This window comes from Schistocerca americana, chromosome 2 (genome assembly GCF_021461395.2).
Source record: "Schistocerca americana isolate TAMUIC-IGC-003095 chromosome 2, iqSchAmer2.1, whole genome shotgun sequence".
Lineage (NCBI taxonomy): Eukaryota > Metazoa > Arthropoda > Insecta > Orthoptera > Acrididae > Schistocerca > Schistocerca americana.
In genome coordinates, this window is record NC_060120.1 from 352,301,084 (window position 1) to 352,320,207 (window position 19,124).

The 19,124-nt window shown below is 46.1% G+C and overlaps 1 protein-coding gene across 1 annotated transcript in view; it reads right to left on the reverse strand.

Annotated features, from left to right (window-relative positions):
• Positions 1-19,124, reverse strand: part of LOC124594008 (ATP-binding cassette sub-family C member 4-like) — a 181,029-nt gene that overhangs the window by 136,490 nt on the left and 25,415 nt on the right. The window contains exons 5-6 of the mRNA XM_047132360.1: positions 12,326-12,551; positions 3,107-3,263 (exon numbers count right to left, since the gene is read on the reverse strand). Coding sequence (XP_046988316.1) covers positions 3,107-3,263; positions 12,326-12,551 — 383 coding nt within the window. The remainder of the gene's footprint in view (positions 1-3,106; positions 3,264-12,325; positions 12,552-19,124) is intronic.

Sequence of the window (19,124 nt, forward strand, 5' to 3'; positions counted from 1 at the left end):
ACAGTATCTGAGCTGCAGGGCAAAATTTATTGAATTAGGAGCACATATACAACTGAATTAAGAAAAATACAAGCAAATGTAGTTCTGTCTGTAGAAATGCTCTTGTCTACAAGACTAAAATCCCATCGTTCGAGTTGGCCAGCACTTTTTTTTTAAGGAATATTGTTGACAGGAGGGAAGGCTACGCAAATCAAGAAGCTACATTCTTTATTCAATATTAATCTGTTTAAAACGTCGCAACAGTGCTCCCCATTCACATATGTTTGATTTCGAAACATTGCCATCTTCAAGAGAATAGTTCGCAGACCATTCTCTTCTTAAATGCGGCCTGCTGTTAATGTTAATAATTATTACAGTGTTAACGAAAAAGCGGCAAACCGCATCTTATAACATGTCGAGTGTTGCCGATTGTAATGCATGCAATGTGATATGTAATTTCAGTTCTGGCGACAGTGCTTCATGCATTACAATATCTTTATTACTTATCGCATAATTAACTCTATTTAGAAGAAACATTAACAGATCTGGTGACATTCTAAGATAATTAAAAGAACTTCTTGGGTCCTCCATTACAAATTATTTCGGCAAGGATGCTGAGCAACTGAGCTGACGTCTTTTCTTCATCCAGTCACGAATGAAACAAGTTTCTTATTTTTATCTTATGCAGCGATTCCACGCAACAAGCTTTAACTCCATCACAACTCGTGCGACGTGCAGCAGCCAAAACTTTGATTTAAGACGTGACTCAGGAAACCACAAAACGACGAAACTAAAGTATATACTGGTTTCGCCTTGTCTGTAGTCAAATATGAAACTATTAGCGTGCAACTCATTCCACGCAACGAGTGGCGCAACCAAATGTCGTCGTGTAAACAAGACTTAACAGTCACTGCGCACCTAACAGACATCAGTTTCAGTCAGGAACTGCGACCACAAAAAAAATGGTTCAAATGGCTCTGAGCACTATGGGACTTAACATCTTAGGTCATCAGTCCCCTAGACTTAGAACTACTTGAACCTAACTAACCTAAGGACATCACACACATCCATGCCCGAGGCAGGTTGCGAACCTGCGACCGTAGAGGTCGCGCGGTCCCAGACAGTAGCGCCTAGAACCTCTCGGCCACTCCGGCCGGCAACTGCGACCACAAGTAATCGTAACAGACAAGTGGGAAAACTTCAGCACGCTAGCACAGCAATAACCCTGCGACTTTCAGGCCGGAATGTAAACAGACAGAGAACATTCATAAGTCATAGCACTCACCATTTTATCTCCAAGTCTCTGTGCAAAGAAGAGTAAGTCGTTAAAAGTAGTAGGGGAAAATGGTGTTTATTATCGAATTTATGTATCTGTTAGCCACAGGATTATGCCTGTTTTACTCTAGAGCTTCATACTTTTTATTTCACTTGTATGTATGCTCGTACGGGTCTGGTTTTCGTTGCACCAGATGCAAATTACTGCGATTCAAAATGGCTCTAAGCACTATGGGACTTAACATCTGTGGTCATCAGTCCCCTAGAACTTAGAACTACTTAAACCTAACTAACCTAAGGACATCACACACATCCATGCCCGAGGCAGGATTCGAACCTGCGACCGTAGCGGTCACGCGGTTCCAGACTGAAGCGCCTTTAACCGCACGACCACACCGGCCGGCAAATTACTGCGATGTTAGAACCTGAATGCATAAAACTAACCAGTGGACATAGTACTGACGTTTTGTATGTTAAATTAGTAGGTCTTTCTAATATAAATACTTTGAACTTTCGTGTTGAAGTAGGCTTTTGAAAGAATCTTCCACACTGTTAGAAATAAATTCAGAAGTAGTGTATAAAAGAAAGTGGTCACCTGCGGGTAGTACTCGCGGCTGAGCATTCCGCACAGACGTCATTGTTTGTGCAGATGCTTCATCTGTATGTATGGTTGAGTGATTATCAAAATATCTGAAATAAATGGGCGCATGTTTTGACTGTGCTGACTTTGAAGCTTAAATTTTTTTCAGCACCAGGCGACCCTAGACCTTAGCATTTGACATAAGTTTCAACTTGATACCTCTAACCGTTCCCGATAAAAGTGGCTCTTAAAAGACGGACAGACAGATGGAGAACAAAGTGATCCCATAAGGATTTTTACCGATTGTGGTGCGCTTCCTAGAAACGTACAAAAATCGTCAGCTTATAAAATGGAATGTTGTAGAATCCACAGCTTCTACAGCAGTCGTTACTTAATAGCGTAAAATGACAAATTTTGATACATCTGGAGTGATACGAGTATGTGATAAGAAATGTTTCGTGAATTGAAGCAGCGCAAATGAAACAAATTGACTAGTGAAGACAGAATGTAGTTCAGGAAGGAAATTGTTATTAATACACGGCATACCAGTAGCCAGTAGGAATAGCCAGTATTCAAGAATTTGATTGGAACGACAGTTCGAAGCAAAGAATGCTGGGAAACCTCAGAAATGTGTTCCTTAAGAGCTCTGAGAACTTTTTCGGTAGAAGAGTTGTGTTTCACAACGGCAAACATGAACAAGTCCTCATAATTCTTAAGGTATGCATTCTAGAGCCCATGTTTGCTGGAGATTTTCTCTTGTTTTGGTCCATACTACTATCACTCAAAATATGGAAAGCAAAGAGCTAAAAGCAGAAGAGATTTGTTTCGCAGTATCCAAGATCAACAAGTTCTCATACCTCTTTTCAGCACGTTTTTACTAGCCATTCTGCAGTGAATCATCGTTCCTGTCACATCCCTGTATGTTGACCATTCCTCTTGGGACACCCTGTACAAGCTTTCTTCAGCATACAGAACTGACGGGATAAATTCATACAAGGTATATCTATTGAGGCATGGTTTTAAAACACTAAATGGCGCGTTAAGCCGTTCTAAACCATAAGATCAGTTCTACTTAAATTGTACTGATTATTATGAGATACTCAAAAGAAAGCAGGTACCCTTTTCAAATACGGATTAAATGCATGTTAACTGCATGATACACCAGTCTCATCTATTATTTAAATCTTTATGTGGTTTTATAAAGCATGACGATGTGCATTTCTCAGACTGTAACTGGTGTTTTCGTTCTGTTAGTTACGGAGTTACACTCACTTCCTGGCCAGTGCGACGAGCTTAGCGAAGGGCCTCTCCCAGGCGTACATCTTGACCACCTGTATCCCCTGCACCAGCTCGTTCATCATCCTCATCCTCTCGTCGGTCCTGACGGCGACACGCTTCCGGAAACGTGCCGAGAGTCGACCCATGTACGCTGTGAACAGACCATATTAGCATCCCACGGGGCACCATTTTAACATTGTTAAACAAAAGAATATTACTTATAATATATTATCCATATGTCATATTGCTCATTAATACAAATAATATTGCGTCGTCTTGAAGTCTTTTTCTACGTTTGACACCTACCGTACGATGTTCGGAAGAAAGGACTCAGTGTACTATTGCAGTAACCCATACCCTTTTTTTAATTCGCACGTGGTGCACTGGAAAAACTGAATCGTACTAATCCGTATAATATGCATTTCTCTTAATTTACTAATAATAAAACAATATAGTTGGAGAAAGCTTTAATATGTTTCTTGACTAACTCGGGTACGCTCGTTGAGAAGGTATTAAACTTTTCTGCAGTTTACGCCTCTGGGTAAAGGAAGCAACCATTCAGCTATGGAACGACAGACGATATTTTCGAGTGTTACATGTAAGATGGTTCAAATGGCTCCGAGCACTATGGGACTTAACATCTGTGGTCATCAGTCCCCTAGAACTTAGAACTACTTAAACCTAACTAACCTAAGGACATCACACACATCCATTTCCGAGGCAGGATTCGAACCTGCGACCGTAGTAACATGTAAGACAATGTATTCACGGTTTCGAGAGGGGTTGACAATGTACTGCTATTTGCACCTCTCCCTTCATCTCACTTCATTATCAACCAGAAATACGACATTAAGCTTTGCGCACCATCATCATAGAGCCTCACAGATAAGTAACAGCACTCGAGCTTGGCGAAAGAAAGGCATCCCCGCGTTGGAATAAACAAAAGCTTTTCTATTATGCATCTGCACAATCGCTCCATATCTTCCATCAGTAATATCACAAGCCTTTACTTTTATTTTTCTTAACGCTCTCGTTTTCGGTGTACTCTCATTAGATACTACCAGGAGCGAAATTTGCCCCGGGTGTACAGGCGGAATACAGTCCACGAAGGTTACTCTGCGCTCACCAAAGGTGGATGAAACCAAGCATGCGCTCCCGTTAATATGCGACTAGATGTCTCAAGAGTGGCTCTTGACATATTTGGTACGCACCACCAATAGGCATTAGAAGCAGCTGAACGACATGCTATGAACGAACATCACCACGAGTTCAGAGACTGATTTTATTCCTTCCGTATAAGAGATGTCAGTGCAGTAACTACGCCGGCCGCGGTGGTCTCGCGGTTCTAGGCGCGCAGTCCGGAACCGCGCGACTGCTACGGTCGCAGGTTCGAATCCTGCCTCGGGCATGGATGTATGTGATGTCCTTAGGTTAGTTAGGTTTAAGTAGTTCTAAGTTCTAGGGGACTGATGACCATAGCTGTTAAGTCCCATAGTGCTCAGAGCCATTTGAACCATTTGCAGTAACTACGGTGACGGCCGCGTGGGATTAGCCGAGCGGTCTGGGGCGCTGCAGTCATGGACTGTGCGGCTGGTCCCGGCGGAGGTTCGAGTCCTCCCTCGGGCATGTGTGTATGTGCTTGTCCTTAGGATAATTTAGGTTACGTAGCGTGTAAGCTTAGGGACTGATTACCTTAGCAGTTAAGTCCCATATGATTTCACACACATTTGAACATTTTTGAACTATGGTGACGGCTTGAACTAACACCTGTAAACAACAAACGTGCATTCGATCAGTCAGTTGTCAGCAGGCAGGGTGTAGTAGTGGAGGTGCGGCCGTAGTCCGTCAACGTTGTTGTGTCACAAATCTCAATGGAGGAGCATCTCTAAATCAAGCGTTCAAAACATTCTCCGTAATGTTTTGAAGATAAAATAAGTGTGTGCTAAGCTCGACCCGTGCACATTCGCTCCTGAACAAAAACTACGTCTCGTGGACGCCTGTCACGACTTAATGGAAACGCATAACGCGGACATTTCTTTTTTGGAAAAAATAATCGAAGCTGACAAGACTCGGTGTTATCAAGACGAACCTACCTCAAAACTACGAAGTGCAGACATTTACGAGAGTGAGTCAAATGAAAGCCTTAAATTTTTTTTTTAAATGTTATTTATTGTGCAGAAGTGGTACAAAGCTGTATCACTTTTCAACATAATCTCCCCCAAGCTCAATTCAAGTCCTCCAGCGCTTACAAAGTGCATAAATTCATTGAGAAAAAAATCCTGTTGGTAGTCTGCGCAACCACTCATGCACCGTGTGCCGTACCTCTTCATCAGAATGGAACTTCTTTCCTCCCATTGCGTCTTTCAGTGGTCCAAACATAAGGAAATCCCTTGTTGAAAGGTCTGGTGAGTATGGTGGATGAGGAAGATACTCAAAATGCAGGTCTGTGATTGTTGCAACTGTTGTACGGGCAGTGTGCGGCCTTGCATTGTCGTGTTGCAAAAGGACACCTGATGACAGCAGTCCACGTCGCTTTGGTTTGATTGCAGGCCGCAGATGATTTTTCAGGAGATCTTTGTAAGATGCACTCGTGACAGTGGTCCCTCTAGGCACGTAATGCTCCAAAATGACGCCTCTTTCGTCCCAAAAGAGAGTCAGCATAACCTTCCCTGCTGATGGTTCTGTTCGAAACTTCTTTGGTTTCGGTGATGAGGAATGGCGCCATTCCTTGCTCGCTCTCTTCGTTTCCGGTTGGTGGAAGTGAACCCACGTTTCGTTCCCAGTAACGATTCTTGCAAGGAAGCCATCACCTTCTCGTTCAAAGCGCCGAAGAAATTCTTCACAACACGTCCTTCTCTCATTTCAGGAGTCAGCTACCGTGGCACCCGTCTTGCAGACACTCTGTGAAACTGGAGCACATCATGCACAATGTGGTGTGCTGACCCACGATTAATCTGTAAACATGCGGCAACGTCATTCAGTGTTACTCGCCGGTTTTCCTTCTCTATGGCTTCAACTGCTGCAATGTTCTGTGGAGTCACAACTCGTTATGCCTGACCTGGACGAGGCACATCTTCCACTGAAGTCACACCATTTTCGAACTTCCTACTCCATTCATAGATTGCTGCTGTGACAAACTTGTATGACCGTACTGAACCTTCATTCGTCGATGAATTTTAATAGGTTTCACACCTTCACTACGCAAAAACCGAATAACAGAACGCTGTTCTTCCCTGGTGCAAGTCGCAAGTGGGGCGGCCATCTTTATACTGATACTGCGACGGTATGTGTGCTTTTGCACTATGCTGCCACCTACAGGCCATTCTGCACTCTGTTTGTAGCACGCTTACCAACTTACAGGATAACGGCGCAAAATTTCGATTTGTTCTTACAAATTTAAGGTTTTCATTTGACTCACCCTCGTACATGAAGGGGCAATGCTTTGAAGATATAATCGACATTCAAGCCGATGCAACAAGATAGTAGAACAACATTCCACAGAAGAGCTTTCCTGACAGGTTCACATGGTTGTATGAAAGTTCTCGGCGTTGTACTCAAGACGGAGGTGACTACATCTACATCTACAGCTATATCTACGCAGGATCTCATTGCTACACTCCGCACAAAACGCAACACCGCTCCTGGTCACGATCGTGTCACCTACCGTCACCTTCGTGAAGCTCCTGTCTCTTTTCTCTCCACCCTGGCCAGGCTCTACAATGTAGTCCTGTCCACCGGTTACTACCCCGACCTGTGGAAAACCTCTCGTATCCTCATGTTCCTTAAACCTGGCAAACCGCCGTCCGCCGTCTCCTCCTACCGTCCCATCAGCCTTACCTCGGTCTTCAGCAAGGTCCTGGAATCTATCCTCACCCGCCGCATCCACCAGCATCTCCGCCAGCACCGCCTCCTTCCCGTTACCCAGTGTGGCTTTCGGCCGTCCTTCTCTTCCGACGATGTTCTCCTTCACCTCACTCATCTCCTTTCCGAACAGCTCAATTCCCGTCGCTCCGCAATCTTCCTCTCCCTTGACCTCGAACGCGCTTATGACCGCGTATGGCATTCCGGTCTCCTCTTCAAGCTCCAAACCTTCGCCCTTCCCATTAACTACGTCCGTCTGATCGGTTCCTTTCTCTCCCGCCGTCCTTCCTATGTCACCATCCATAACACCGATTCCTACACCTTTTTCTCCTCCGCCGGTGTGCCCCAAGGCTCCGTCCTCTCCCCCCTTCTGTACCTGTTGTACACGGCGGACATGCCACCGCCATCACCCCCCATCCACCTTCTCCAGTTTGCCGATGACACCGCCTTCCTTGCCCTTGCCCCCACCCTGCAACGCTCTCAACGCCTTCTCCAATCCCATCTTGACCGATTCACCGCTTGGTGCAACCAGTGGTTGCTCAAGGTCAATCCTTCCAAAACCCAGGCGATCATTGTAGGCAAAACCACCCCTTCCTTCCGCCTCCTTGATTTCTATCTCACCGTCTATGGCCGTCCCATCGCCCTCACTCCCACCCTTAAGTACCTTGGCGTCACCCTCGACCGTCGCCTCTCCTGGACTCCCCATCTCCAGACAATCCAAGCCAAGGCACGTTCCCGCCTCCATCTCCTCAAGCTCCTCTCCGGCCGCACGTGGGGTCTGGACCCCTCCACCATCCTCCACACGTATAAATCCCTCATCCGCCCTATCCTTTGTTATGCCCATCCAGCATGGATCTCCGCTCCCCCTACCTTTTATAAATCCCTCCAAATCCTGGAACGCCACGCTCTCCGCCTCGCCTATCACATCCGTCTCCCCTCCCCCACACGGATCCTGTATGATCTCATCCCCTTCCCCCACCTCCTCCTTTTCCTTGAAAGGATACGGATCCTGTACACCTCCCGTAAACTTGATCCTCCTCACCCGCTCGTCTCCCCACTCCTCTCCCACCCCCGCCCGCTGCCACGCCTGTATTCCCACGTCCCACCCGGTCTCCATCTCTCCACCCTCCTTACCCTCTCCCAAGGTGGCTTCCGCCAGCTCCCTCTCCCTGATGATGCCCTCCTCCCCTCCATCTACCCCTCCTACCAACTTTGATCCTCCCACCCTCCTCCTGTACTTACTCCTCTGGGCACCCTCCCTCCCTTCTCTCCCTTTTCCCTCCCTCCTCCTTCTCTCCCCCCTCGTCCCCCGGGCCTCCCCTCCCCTGTCCCTATCCTCCTGTCCCCGTCTCCTAAGCCGTGGCATCCTCTTTTCCTCCCCTCTCCCCCTCCTCACCCCTGTTCCCCTCTTGGCAGGTCCCCGGACTCGCACACGCTCAGTGGACATTCGCGCCCCGGAGATCACCGCCATCAGTGTATCGTGTGTGCCGTCATGTTTAGTGTTCAGTTTCGCCGTCACGCTCCATTGTTCACCAGTGCCATCGTCTTCTTCAGTGTTTGTGCGTCGGGTCTCCAGTTCATAGTGTGGATTGTCATCAAGTGTGAACGGCTTCTTGTGCTTTTATGTTCTTGTGTCTCCTGTTTTTTCCCGCCGTTTTTCTAAGTGCTGTCTCTTCTTTGTTTATCTCCATGTACTCTCTTCGGCTGAAGAGCGGCGTATTGTGCTGCTGCCAGCCTACCTGGTTGATCGGGTATCAAAATTACAATAAAGTAAAAAAAAAAACTATATCTACGTGATTACTCTCTGATTCACAATTAAGTGCCTGGTAGAGAGCTCATCGAACTATCTTCAAGCTATTTCTCCATCGGTCCATTCTCGAACAGCGTGCGGGAAATACAACACACTAATCTCTCCGTACGAGCGCTGATTTATCTTATTTTATTGTGATGATCATTCCGTCCTATGTAGGTGGTGCGAAGAAAAACATTTCTGCACTCTGAGGACAAAGTTTGTGATTTAAATTTCACGAGAAAATCATACCGCAACGAAAATCCCCCAATTCGCATATCATATCCGGGGCACTCTCTCCCCTATTTCGCCGTAATAAAACACGAACTGCCCTTCTTTCAACTTTTTCAGTGTCATCCGTCAGTCCTATCTGAAGCGTATCCTACATCACGCAGCAATTCTCCATAATACGGTGGACATGCTTAGTGTAAGTAGTCTCTTCAGTAGACCTGTTGCATTGTCTAAGTGTTCTGAAAATAAATCGCAGTCTTTGGCTTGCTTTCCCCACAACATTGTCCATGTGATCGTTCCTATTTAAGTTATTCGTGATTGTAATCCTAAATATTTAGTTGATTTCACAGCGTTTAGATTTGTGTGTTTTTCTTGTATATTTCGCACCAACATATCTCGTCTAAATTATTTGTTTTGATCATCTTACGATTTTATGAGACGGTAAAAGGCTGCATCATCTGCAAACAATCTAAGAGGTCTGCTCAGATTGGCTCCTAAATTGTTTATGTTGTTTAGGAACAGCGGAGAGCCTATAATATTTCCTTGGAGAACGCCAGATATTACTTCTTTTATACTCGGTGATTTTCCGTCATTTACTAAAACCGCGACCCTTCTGACAGAAAATCACTAATGGAGTAGCAGAGATGAGATGCAATTTGATTAGAAGTCGCTTGTGAGGAAGGGTGTCAAAAGCCTTCTGGAAATCTAAAAATATGGAATCAATTTTACATCCCTTGTCGATAGCACCCATTCATTCACGAGAAGAAAGGGCTAGTTGAGTTTCACAAAAACGATATTTTCTGAATCCGTATTGGCTGTTTATCAATAAGTCATTTCTTCAACGTAACCAACAGTGTTAGTAGACAGTATATGTTCCAAAATTCTACGGAAAATCGACGTTAAGTGATATGGGTTTGTAATTCAGTGGACTACTCTTGTTTCCTTTCCTGAGTATTGGTATGACTTGTGCAACTTTCTGGCCTTTAGGTAACAAATTTTTCCACGAGCGAGCGGTTGTGTCATTGTTAAGCATAGAGCTACTGTATCAGAATACTCTGAAAGGAACCTGATCGGTAAACAAATCGGGCCGGTGGCCTTGCCTCTATTATGTGATTTAAGCTATTTCGTTACACCCAGAATATCTACTTCTGAGTTACTCATGTTGGCAGTTGTTCTCGGTTTGAATTCTGGAATATTTACATCATCTTCCTTTGTGAAGGAATTTCGGAAAACTGTGTTTAGTAGCTCTGCTTTAATGGCACTTTTTTTTATTAATCCAGTCTCGAAACTTTTTGGACTGATGGTGTAGCGCATGATCAGTCCACTTTGGAGGCGAATGTCACAGTGCGAGATCTGAGTGTCCCAAATGGCCGATCCATGGCTGAGACAGTTCATTATTAAGAAACGCTCTCACACGCAGGTGTTAGCGTGGTAGTGCTCCGTCTAGTTTACAAAAGAGCTTTCGGCTTGTTCTAGCTATTGCCAGCCGGAGTGGCCGAGCGGTTCTAGGCGCTACAGTCTGGAACCGCGCGACCGCTACGGTCGCAGGTTCGAATCCTGCCTGGGGCACGGATGTGCGTGATGTCCTTAGGTTAGTTAGGTTTAAGTAGTTCTAAGTTCTAGGGGACTGATGACTTCAGATGTTAAGTCCCATAGTGCTCAGAGCCATTTGTTCTAGCTATTGGGGGAAAAACTAGTTCTCCACATATCCTGGTACGTGGTCCCTGCAAAGTACATAAAGTTGTCCTCAAGAAACCCCGCAAAACACATGAGACTTCAGATAGTCTCTGTCTGCCGATTAGGATATGCGGCCGCCCTGTTCCCCGCATTCCTACGTAGTGGCAGTTTATTTTTCCACTTAAATCGAATATAGCCTCGTACTGAACACTAAATGTAAAATGATACTGCTGTTTCCCGTCTCTATGTCCGGAATGAATTTACAAAACCCTGCATCTTGATGTTTACCGCCATCATAAAGGGCTTGTTGAATACGCTCTACGCCTTGAACGAGAACCAATGTCTTGGATATGTTTTCGCCATAGCCAAATACTTCGAGCTGTAGCAGGTGCACTGCGGAACGTACGACGAAAACCACGCCGTCCGTCTGTAACTGAACTGCAGCTGCTGAAGCGGAGAAAGCAAAAAACAGTTTGTTCCTGTTTTAGCACTATCTCGAATTGATGCACAATGGGTAATTAATGAGCGATGGAGCTAGCTGCACCAGGAGACCGCTACAGGCAACCATATGAGCGACAATTTACAAGTTGCGCCAAGGTAACGTTTCAGTCTGGATGCGTAAATTAAAATTTGCTCCTAGTTCATATTTTCATTTAGCTTGAAGATGTAGTCTTTAGAAATGCAATGAATTCTTTTGAACCACCACGTTTAATCATTTTGAGCATTTAGTTAATGAAATTATAATGAAATGTAGACCTTCAGCTGCTTGCAGGCATTGATAAATATCAACGGGGACAGTTGAAAAATGTGTACCCCGCCCGGAATTAGAAAGCGTAACCTCCTGCTTACATGATAGACGCTCTAAACGACTGAGCCACCTAAGACACAGACGACACTGCGACTTACCTCTGGCACGCTCCCTGTGAGACCCACACTTTCCAACTTTCTGTCCACACACTACATTTGTAGTTCCCCTGCCCACCATACTCATTACTCGCGGTAGTCAGTCTACCGATTCCCGTAAGAGTTCGGGCAACGTGAGTGCATCCGCACTGAAGAAGGTCGTTGGCCGGTAAGCCTCGTCTATATTAAGACGGTATATGTTCTTTCGGACATGTCAGAAAGTGCAGATGCACTCACATTGCTCAAACTCTTAAGGGGATCGGTAGATTGACTACCGCGAGTAATGAATATGGTGGGTAGGGGCACTACAAATGTAGTGTGTGGACAGAAAGTTGGAAGTATGTGTCTCACGGGGAGCGTGCGAGAGATAAGTCCCTGCAGTCGCACTGTCGTGTGTGTTCTCGGTGGCTCAGTCGGTTAGAGGGTCTGCCCTAAAAGCAGGAGATCCCCGTTGATATTTATCAAGGCCTGTAAGCAGCTAAAGGTCTGGATTTCATTATAATTTCATTCTTCTAGAGCTGCAAGATCACCAATAGTATCTGTACAGATACCAGCTTCATTTAGTTAATGTCTGAATCCATGCAGTGTACCTGAAAGCAATGGGATGGGACAGGTCTTAGCCAAAGTACTCTGTTAGTAAGAGTATGAAACTGTTTCAGCTATTATTACACCAGTAAGACCAGCTGATTTTTGCAATTGTTGCATCAAAAAATCTAGTTTACTGGACCATAACAGTATCTCATTTAACTTACTTTGTGGTGGAACCGTCATGATGATGACATAAATGACACCAGCGAAGGCCGCCCAGGACACGGAGCGGTACAAGAAGTACGTGACAATCGCCAGCTGCAGAAATGCGATCCACAGCCAGTTGGCGCTCATCGAAGCGACGTCGAAGCGGGCCACGTCGTTGGACATGAGGTTGATCACCTGCCCCGTCGCTGTCACGTCCATGGATTGCTTGTTAATGCGCAGCACCTGGGGCACAAGACAGTAGCGTGTTTTGTTCCAGACGGTCTCCAACAAGTTAGTACCTCCAGCATTTCCTTCAATGCCGTAGGTTAGTGTTTCGACAACTCAGAAAGTTCAGATTTAAATTAATAGTCGTCTGGAAACCTGAAGCCGATAAAGCAGGTCCTACAATGGTGAGCCAGGCATTGGTACCACCTGATTAATAGTGTGTTGGTCGATCTTTCACAGTCAGTACGGCACGGACTTTAAGGATTCTCTATTGATTTTCAGGAAGTTTGTGTGCCAAATGTCTACCCAAAGATCATGCAATTTCCGTAAATTACGGGCCGGTGGTTCGTGGCTAACGGGCCAGATGTGTTCCATTTGGTTCAGATCAGGCGAATATGGTGCCCAAGAAGACGGCAAACCATCTCAGCATGATTTTGAGCTCGTGACACGGTTATCCTAAAAAGAGTCCACTGCCATCGGGGGAGCGATAAAGCACGGCGGGATGAACCTGATCCGCAGTGATGTTCACGTAGACCACAGACGTCATGGTGTATTTGATTACCACCACAGAGCCGGCCGAAGTGGCCGAGCGGTTCTGAGCGCTACAGTTTGGAACCGCGCGACCGCTACGGTCGCAGGTTCGAATCCTGCCTCGGGCATGGATGTGTGTGCTGTCCTTAGGTTAGTTAGGTTTAAGTAGTTCTAAGTTCTAGGGGACTCATGACCACAGCAGTTAAGTCCCATAGTGCTCAGAGCCATTTGAACCATTTTTGAACCACCACAGACCCCATGAAAGCCATCTGAATGTCCTGTATAGCATCGCCCTATGCCCGTGACGTGGTGATAGTTCAAGCGCCGTTCACAACGCCGTATACAGACACGACCATCGATTTGGTGTAACAAGAAAAATTATTGATCTGACCAGGCATAAAGTTTCTATTGATCTACGGTCCTATCTCTAATGCTTCAGTCCGACTGTATTCGTAATTGAAGATCTGCTTGGTTCAACATAGGGACACGTAGGGTTCGTCTAACGGAGCTCCACATTCATCAGTACGTACAGAACAGAGTGCTCCGAAATACTTGTGCCTGTACCAACAGGGTACACTGTCATTAGGCCTGTCATGGGTCGCTACGTGTCCTCCTTAACTAAGCGAACAAGACTCCAACCTCTACGATCTGTAGTCAGGCGTGTACGTCCAGCACCTTGTGGCTTACTCGTGGACTCACATTCTACAGCCACTTTTCATACTTGCTGAAGACAGAAGCAAGCGAACAATCGACTATATTTGCCGTTAGCAGGCTTCTCGCTTTGGAGGCGCCGGGACATAAGAATCTGGTCTTTAGCAGTGGTTTATGTAAATGGATTTCCACTTTTCTGGCCCTTATCGTCGTCGGTATGATTACCCACTCCTTTCCGCTTCGCTTATGTGCTTTCCTTACCGTATCATGCGCCAGCGACGTCAACAGACTACATGCACTCTCGGGCTAGGCAACAGACATAATGATTTGGCTCATCAGTTTACGCGTGGTGACAAAAGTAATGGGTTAGTGGAACAAACATATTCAGACTGCGGTAGCATAGTATACATAAGGTATAAAAACCAGTGCTTTGGCGGATCTGTCATTTGTAATCGTGTAATTCATGTAGTAAGTAGGCTGTTTAGGTTTTTATGTTGGTGACGCCACGTAGTGCTCTGTATGAAAATCACTGACTGTGCTGTGTGCAGTCTGTGGCAGGTTGGATTCATTGTTGGAATATTCGCTTGTGTAGTGTTGGGCTGTTGCTTGTGAACAGTGCGTAGCGTTGCGCAGTTAGAGGTGAGCCGCCAGCAGTGGTGGATGTGGGGAGAGAGATGGCAGAGTTTTGAGAGCGGACGGACGATCTGGATGTGTGTCCGTCAGAAAAGGAAAATTTGTAAGACTGGATGTCTTGAACTGATACATATATTATGACTTTTGAACACTATTAAGGTAAATACACTCCTGGAAATGGAAAAAAGAACATATTGACACCGGTGTGTCAGACCCACCATACTTGCTCCGGACACTGCGAGAGGGCTGTACAAGCAATTATCACACGCACGGCACAGCGGACACACCAGGAACCGCGGTGTTGGCCGTCGAATGGCGCTAGCTGCGCAGCATTTCTGCACCGCCGCCGTCAGTGTCAGCCAGTTTGCCGTGGCATACGGAGCTCCATCGCAGTCTTTAACACTGGTAGCATGCCGCGACAGCGTGGACGTGAACCGTATGTGCAGTTGACGGACTTTGAGCGAGGGCGTATAGTGGGCATGCGGGAGGCCGGGTGGACGTACCGCCGAATTGCTCAACACGTGGGGCGTGAGGTCTCCACAGTACATCGATGTTGTCGCCAGTGGTCGGCGGAAGGTGCACGTGCCCGTCGACCTGGGACCGGACCGCAGCGACGCACGGATGCACGCCAAGGCCGTAGGATCCTACGCAGTGCCGTAGGGGACCGCACCGCCACTTCCCAGCAAATTAGGGACACTGTTGCTCCTGGGGTATCGGCGAGGACCATTCGCAACCGTCTCCATGAAGCTGGGCTACGGTCCCGCACACCTTTAGGCCGTCTTCCGCTCACGCCCCAACATCGTGGAGCCCGCCTCCAGTGGTGTCGCGACAGGCGTGAATGGAGGGACGAATGGAGACGTGTCGTCTTCAGCGATGAGAGTCGCTTCTGCCTTGGTGCCAATGATGGTCGTATGCGTGTTTGGCGCCGTGCAGGTGAGCGCCACGATCAGGACTGCATACGACCGAGGCACACAGGGCCAACACCCGGCATCATGGTGTGGGGAGCGATCTCCTACACTGGCCGTGCACCACTGGTGATCGTCGAGGGGGCACTGAATAGTGCACGGTACATCCAAACCGTCATCGAACCCATCGTTCTACCATTCCTAGACCGGCAAGGGAACTTGCTGTTCCAACAGGACAATGCACGTCCGCATGTATCCCGTGCCACCCAACGTGCTCTAGAAGGTGTAAGTCAACTACCCTGGCCAGCAAGATCTCCGGATCTGTCCCCCATTGAGCATGTTTGGGACTGGATGAAGCGTCGTCTCACGCGGTCTACACGTCCAGCACGAACGCTGGTCCAACTGAGGCGCCAGGTGGACATGGCATGGCAAGCCGTTCCACAGGACTACATCCAGCATCTCTACGATCGTCTCCATGGGAGAATAGCAGCCTGCATTGCTGCGAAAGGTGGATATGCACTGTACTAGTGCCGACATTGTGCATGCTCCTTTGCCTGTGTCTATGTGCCTGTGGTTCTGTCAGTGTGATCATGTGATGTATCTGACCCCAGGAATGTGTCAATAAAGTTTCCCCTTCCTGGGACAATGAATTCACGGCGTTCTTATTTCAATTTCCAGGAGTGTACATTGTTTGTTCTCTATCAGAATCTTTAATTTGCTAACTATGCCTATGTCTATGCCTTCAGTAGTTAGAATCTTTCATTTAGTTGGCAGTATTGGCGCTCGCTGTATTGCAGTAGTTCGAGTAACGAAGATTTTTGTGAAGTAAGATATTCATAAAAGGTATAGGTTATTGTCAGTCAGGGCCATTCTTTTGTAGGGATTATTGAAAATCAGATTGCGTTGCGCAAAAAAAAAAAAAAAAAAAAAAAAAAAAAAAAAAAAAAAAAAAAAAAAAAAAAAAAACCAACAATAAATAAATAAAAAAATAAAAGAAATAATATTGTGTGTCAGTTTAGTGATGATCAGAATAAGTAAAGAGAGAAATGTCTGAGTACGTTCAGTTTTGCTCAGCTGTTTGAAAATCAAATAACGTAAGAGGTTTATCAGCATAGTCATATATATTTTTTCTAAGGGGGCGCTACAATATGAACAACTTTCCGACTTGATTATGGCCGCACGACGGGACTTAACAGACTTTGAACGTGGATTGGTAGTTGGAATCAGACGCATGCGACATTCCATTTGGGAAACCGTTTGGGGAATTCAGTATTACGAGTTCCTCAGTGTCAACAGTGTGCTGTGGGTACCAAATTTCAGGCTCGACCTCTCACCAAGGTCGACGCAATGGCCGACGGCCTTCACTTAACAACCGAGAGCAGCGGCGTTTGCGTTGTCAGAGTTAATGATAAGCAACACTGTGTGAAATAACCACAGAAATCAATGTGGGAAATACGATGAACGTATCTGTTTGTCCGCAGCTCGTGGTCGTGCGGTAGCGTTCTCGCTTCCCACGCCCGGGTTCCCGGGTTCGATTCCCGGTGGGGTCAGGGATTTTCTCTGCCTCGTGATGACTGGGTGTTGTGTGATGTCCTTAGGTTAGTTAGGTTTACGTAGTTCTAAGTTCTAGGGGACTGATGACCATAGATGTTAAGTCCCATAGTGCTCAGAGCCATTTGAACCATTTTGAACGTATCTGTTAGGCCAATGCTGCGAAGCCTGACGTTAATAGGCTATGTCAGCAGACGACCAATGCGAGTGCCATTTCTAACAGTATGACATTGCCTGCAGCGTCTCTCCTGGTCATGAGACCTTATCGGTTGGGCCCTGAACGACTGAAAAACCGTGGCATGCTCAGATGATTCCCTCTGTCAGTTGGTAAGTGGTTCAAAAATGGTTCAAATGGCTCTGAGCACTATGGAACCTAAGGTCATCAGCCCCCTATATCTTAGAACTACTTAAACCTAACTAACCTAAGGACATCACACACACCCATGCCCGAGGCAGGATTCGAACCTGCGACCGTAGCGGTCGCGTGGTTCCAGACTGTAGCGCTTAGAACCGCTCGGCCACCTCGGCTGGCTGGTAAGTGGTGACAATAGGGTTCGAGTGTGGCGCAGACCCCACGAAGCCATGGACCCAAGTTGTCAACAAGGCACTGTGTAAGCTGGTGGTGGCTCCATAACTATGTAGGCTGTGTTTAGATGGAATGGACTGGGTCTTCTGGTCCAACTGAACCTATCATTGACTGCAAATGGTTATGTTCGCCTACTTGGAGACCACTTGCAAGCATTCATGGACTTCACGTTCTCAAACAAAGATAGATTTTTTATAGACATCAATGTACCATGTCAGAAGGCCACAATTGTTCGTGATTGGTTTGAAGAATATTCTGGACAATTCGAGTGAATGATTTGGCCACCCAGATCGAACTACGTGAATCCCACCGCACATTTATGGGACATAACCGAAAGATCAGTTCGTGCACAACATCCTGCGCCGGCAACGCTTTCGCAATTATGGACGGCTATAGAGGCAGCGTGGCTCTATATTTCCGCACGGAACTTCCAACGACTTGTTCAGTCCATGCCACGTCAAGTTAGCGCACCGCTCAGGGCAAAATGAAGTCCGAGAAGATATTGGGAGGTATCCCTCCTCAGTGTATCCCACCTCAGTGTACTTATTGCACAAGGAACAATGAGCGGTTGTGCCGTTAGATATGTACTAAGCACCTAAATCAGTGTTTATAAGCTAGACTTTTCTTCTGGAGCAATGGAATTCAAACACGGAATTCAAACCCCATTAGCGTGGACTAGATTTAAGTTCTTCATGCATTCCATTTAATGTTTCGACCAAATGCTGATAAGATTAATTGTACGAAATATACAAAAATTCTTCTCCAATCCATCGTGACTGAACACAAGTCTTGCGAAGCACTGTCAAACTCCGATTATAATACTCTATCTCCTATGAGCTCCAACCCATTTTCTCTTCTCTCCCTCTAGAAGAGACCATCATTGCACTCTAGCCATCTATTGTGCCGGGTGATCAAAAAATTAGTATAAATTTGGAAACTGAATAAATCACGGAATAATGTAGGTAGAGAGGTACAAATAGACACACATGCTTGGAATGACATGGGGTTTTATTAGAACAAAAAAAATACAAAAGTTCAAAAATGTCCGACAGATGCCGCTTCATCTGATCAGAATAGCAATAATTAGCAAAACAAATAAGACAAAGCGAAGATGATGTTCTTTACAGGAAATGCTCAATATGTCCACCATCATTCCTCAAAAATAATTGTAGTCGAGGAATAGTGTTGTGAACAGCACTGTAAAGCATGTCCGGAGTTATGGCGAAGCACTGGCGTCGGATGTTGTTTTTCGGAATCCCTAGAGGCGTCGGTCGATCACGATACACTTGCGCCGTCAGGTAACCCCAAAGCCAATAATCGCACGGACTGAGGTCTGGGGACCTGGGAGGCCAAGCATGACGAAAGTGGCTGCTCAGCACACGATCATCACCAAACGACACGCGCAAGAGATCTTTCACGCGTCTAGCAATACTTTTTTTTTTTGTTCTAATAAAACCCCATGTCATTCCAAGCATGTGTGTGTCAATCTTTACCTCTCTATCTACATTATTCCGTGGTTTATTAAGTTTTCAAATTTATACTGACTTTTTGACCAGCCGGTACGTCTAGAATCCCTCTGCACTTTGCTTGTAAAGTCACCGAACGTTACTTTGACTTCTCTACTTGTTGAATCCTTATGATGACCGTTTCTATGTCCTCGTATTTTAATTTTTTCCCGCAATTTTTTTCGCACTTACGTCTGAGCCGTACCAGCACGTTCCTGCAAATCGATAT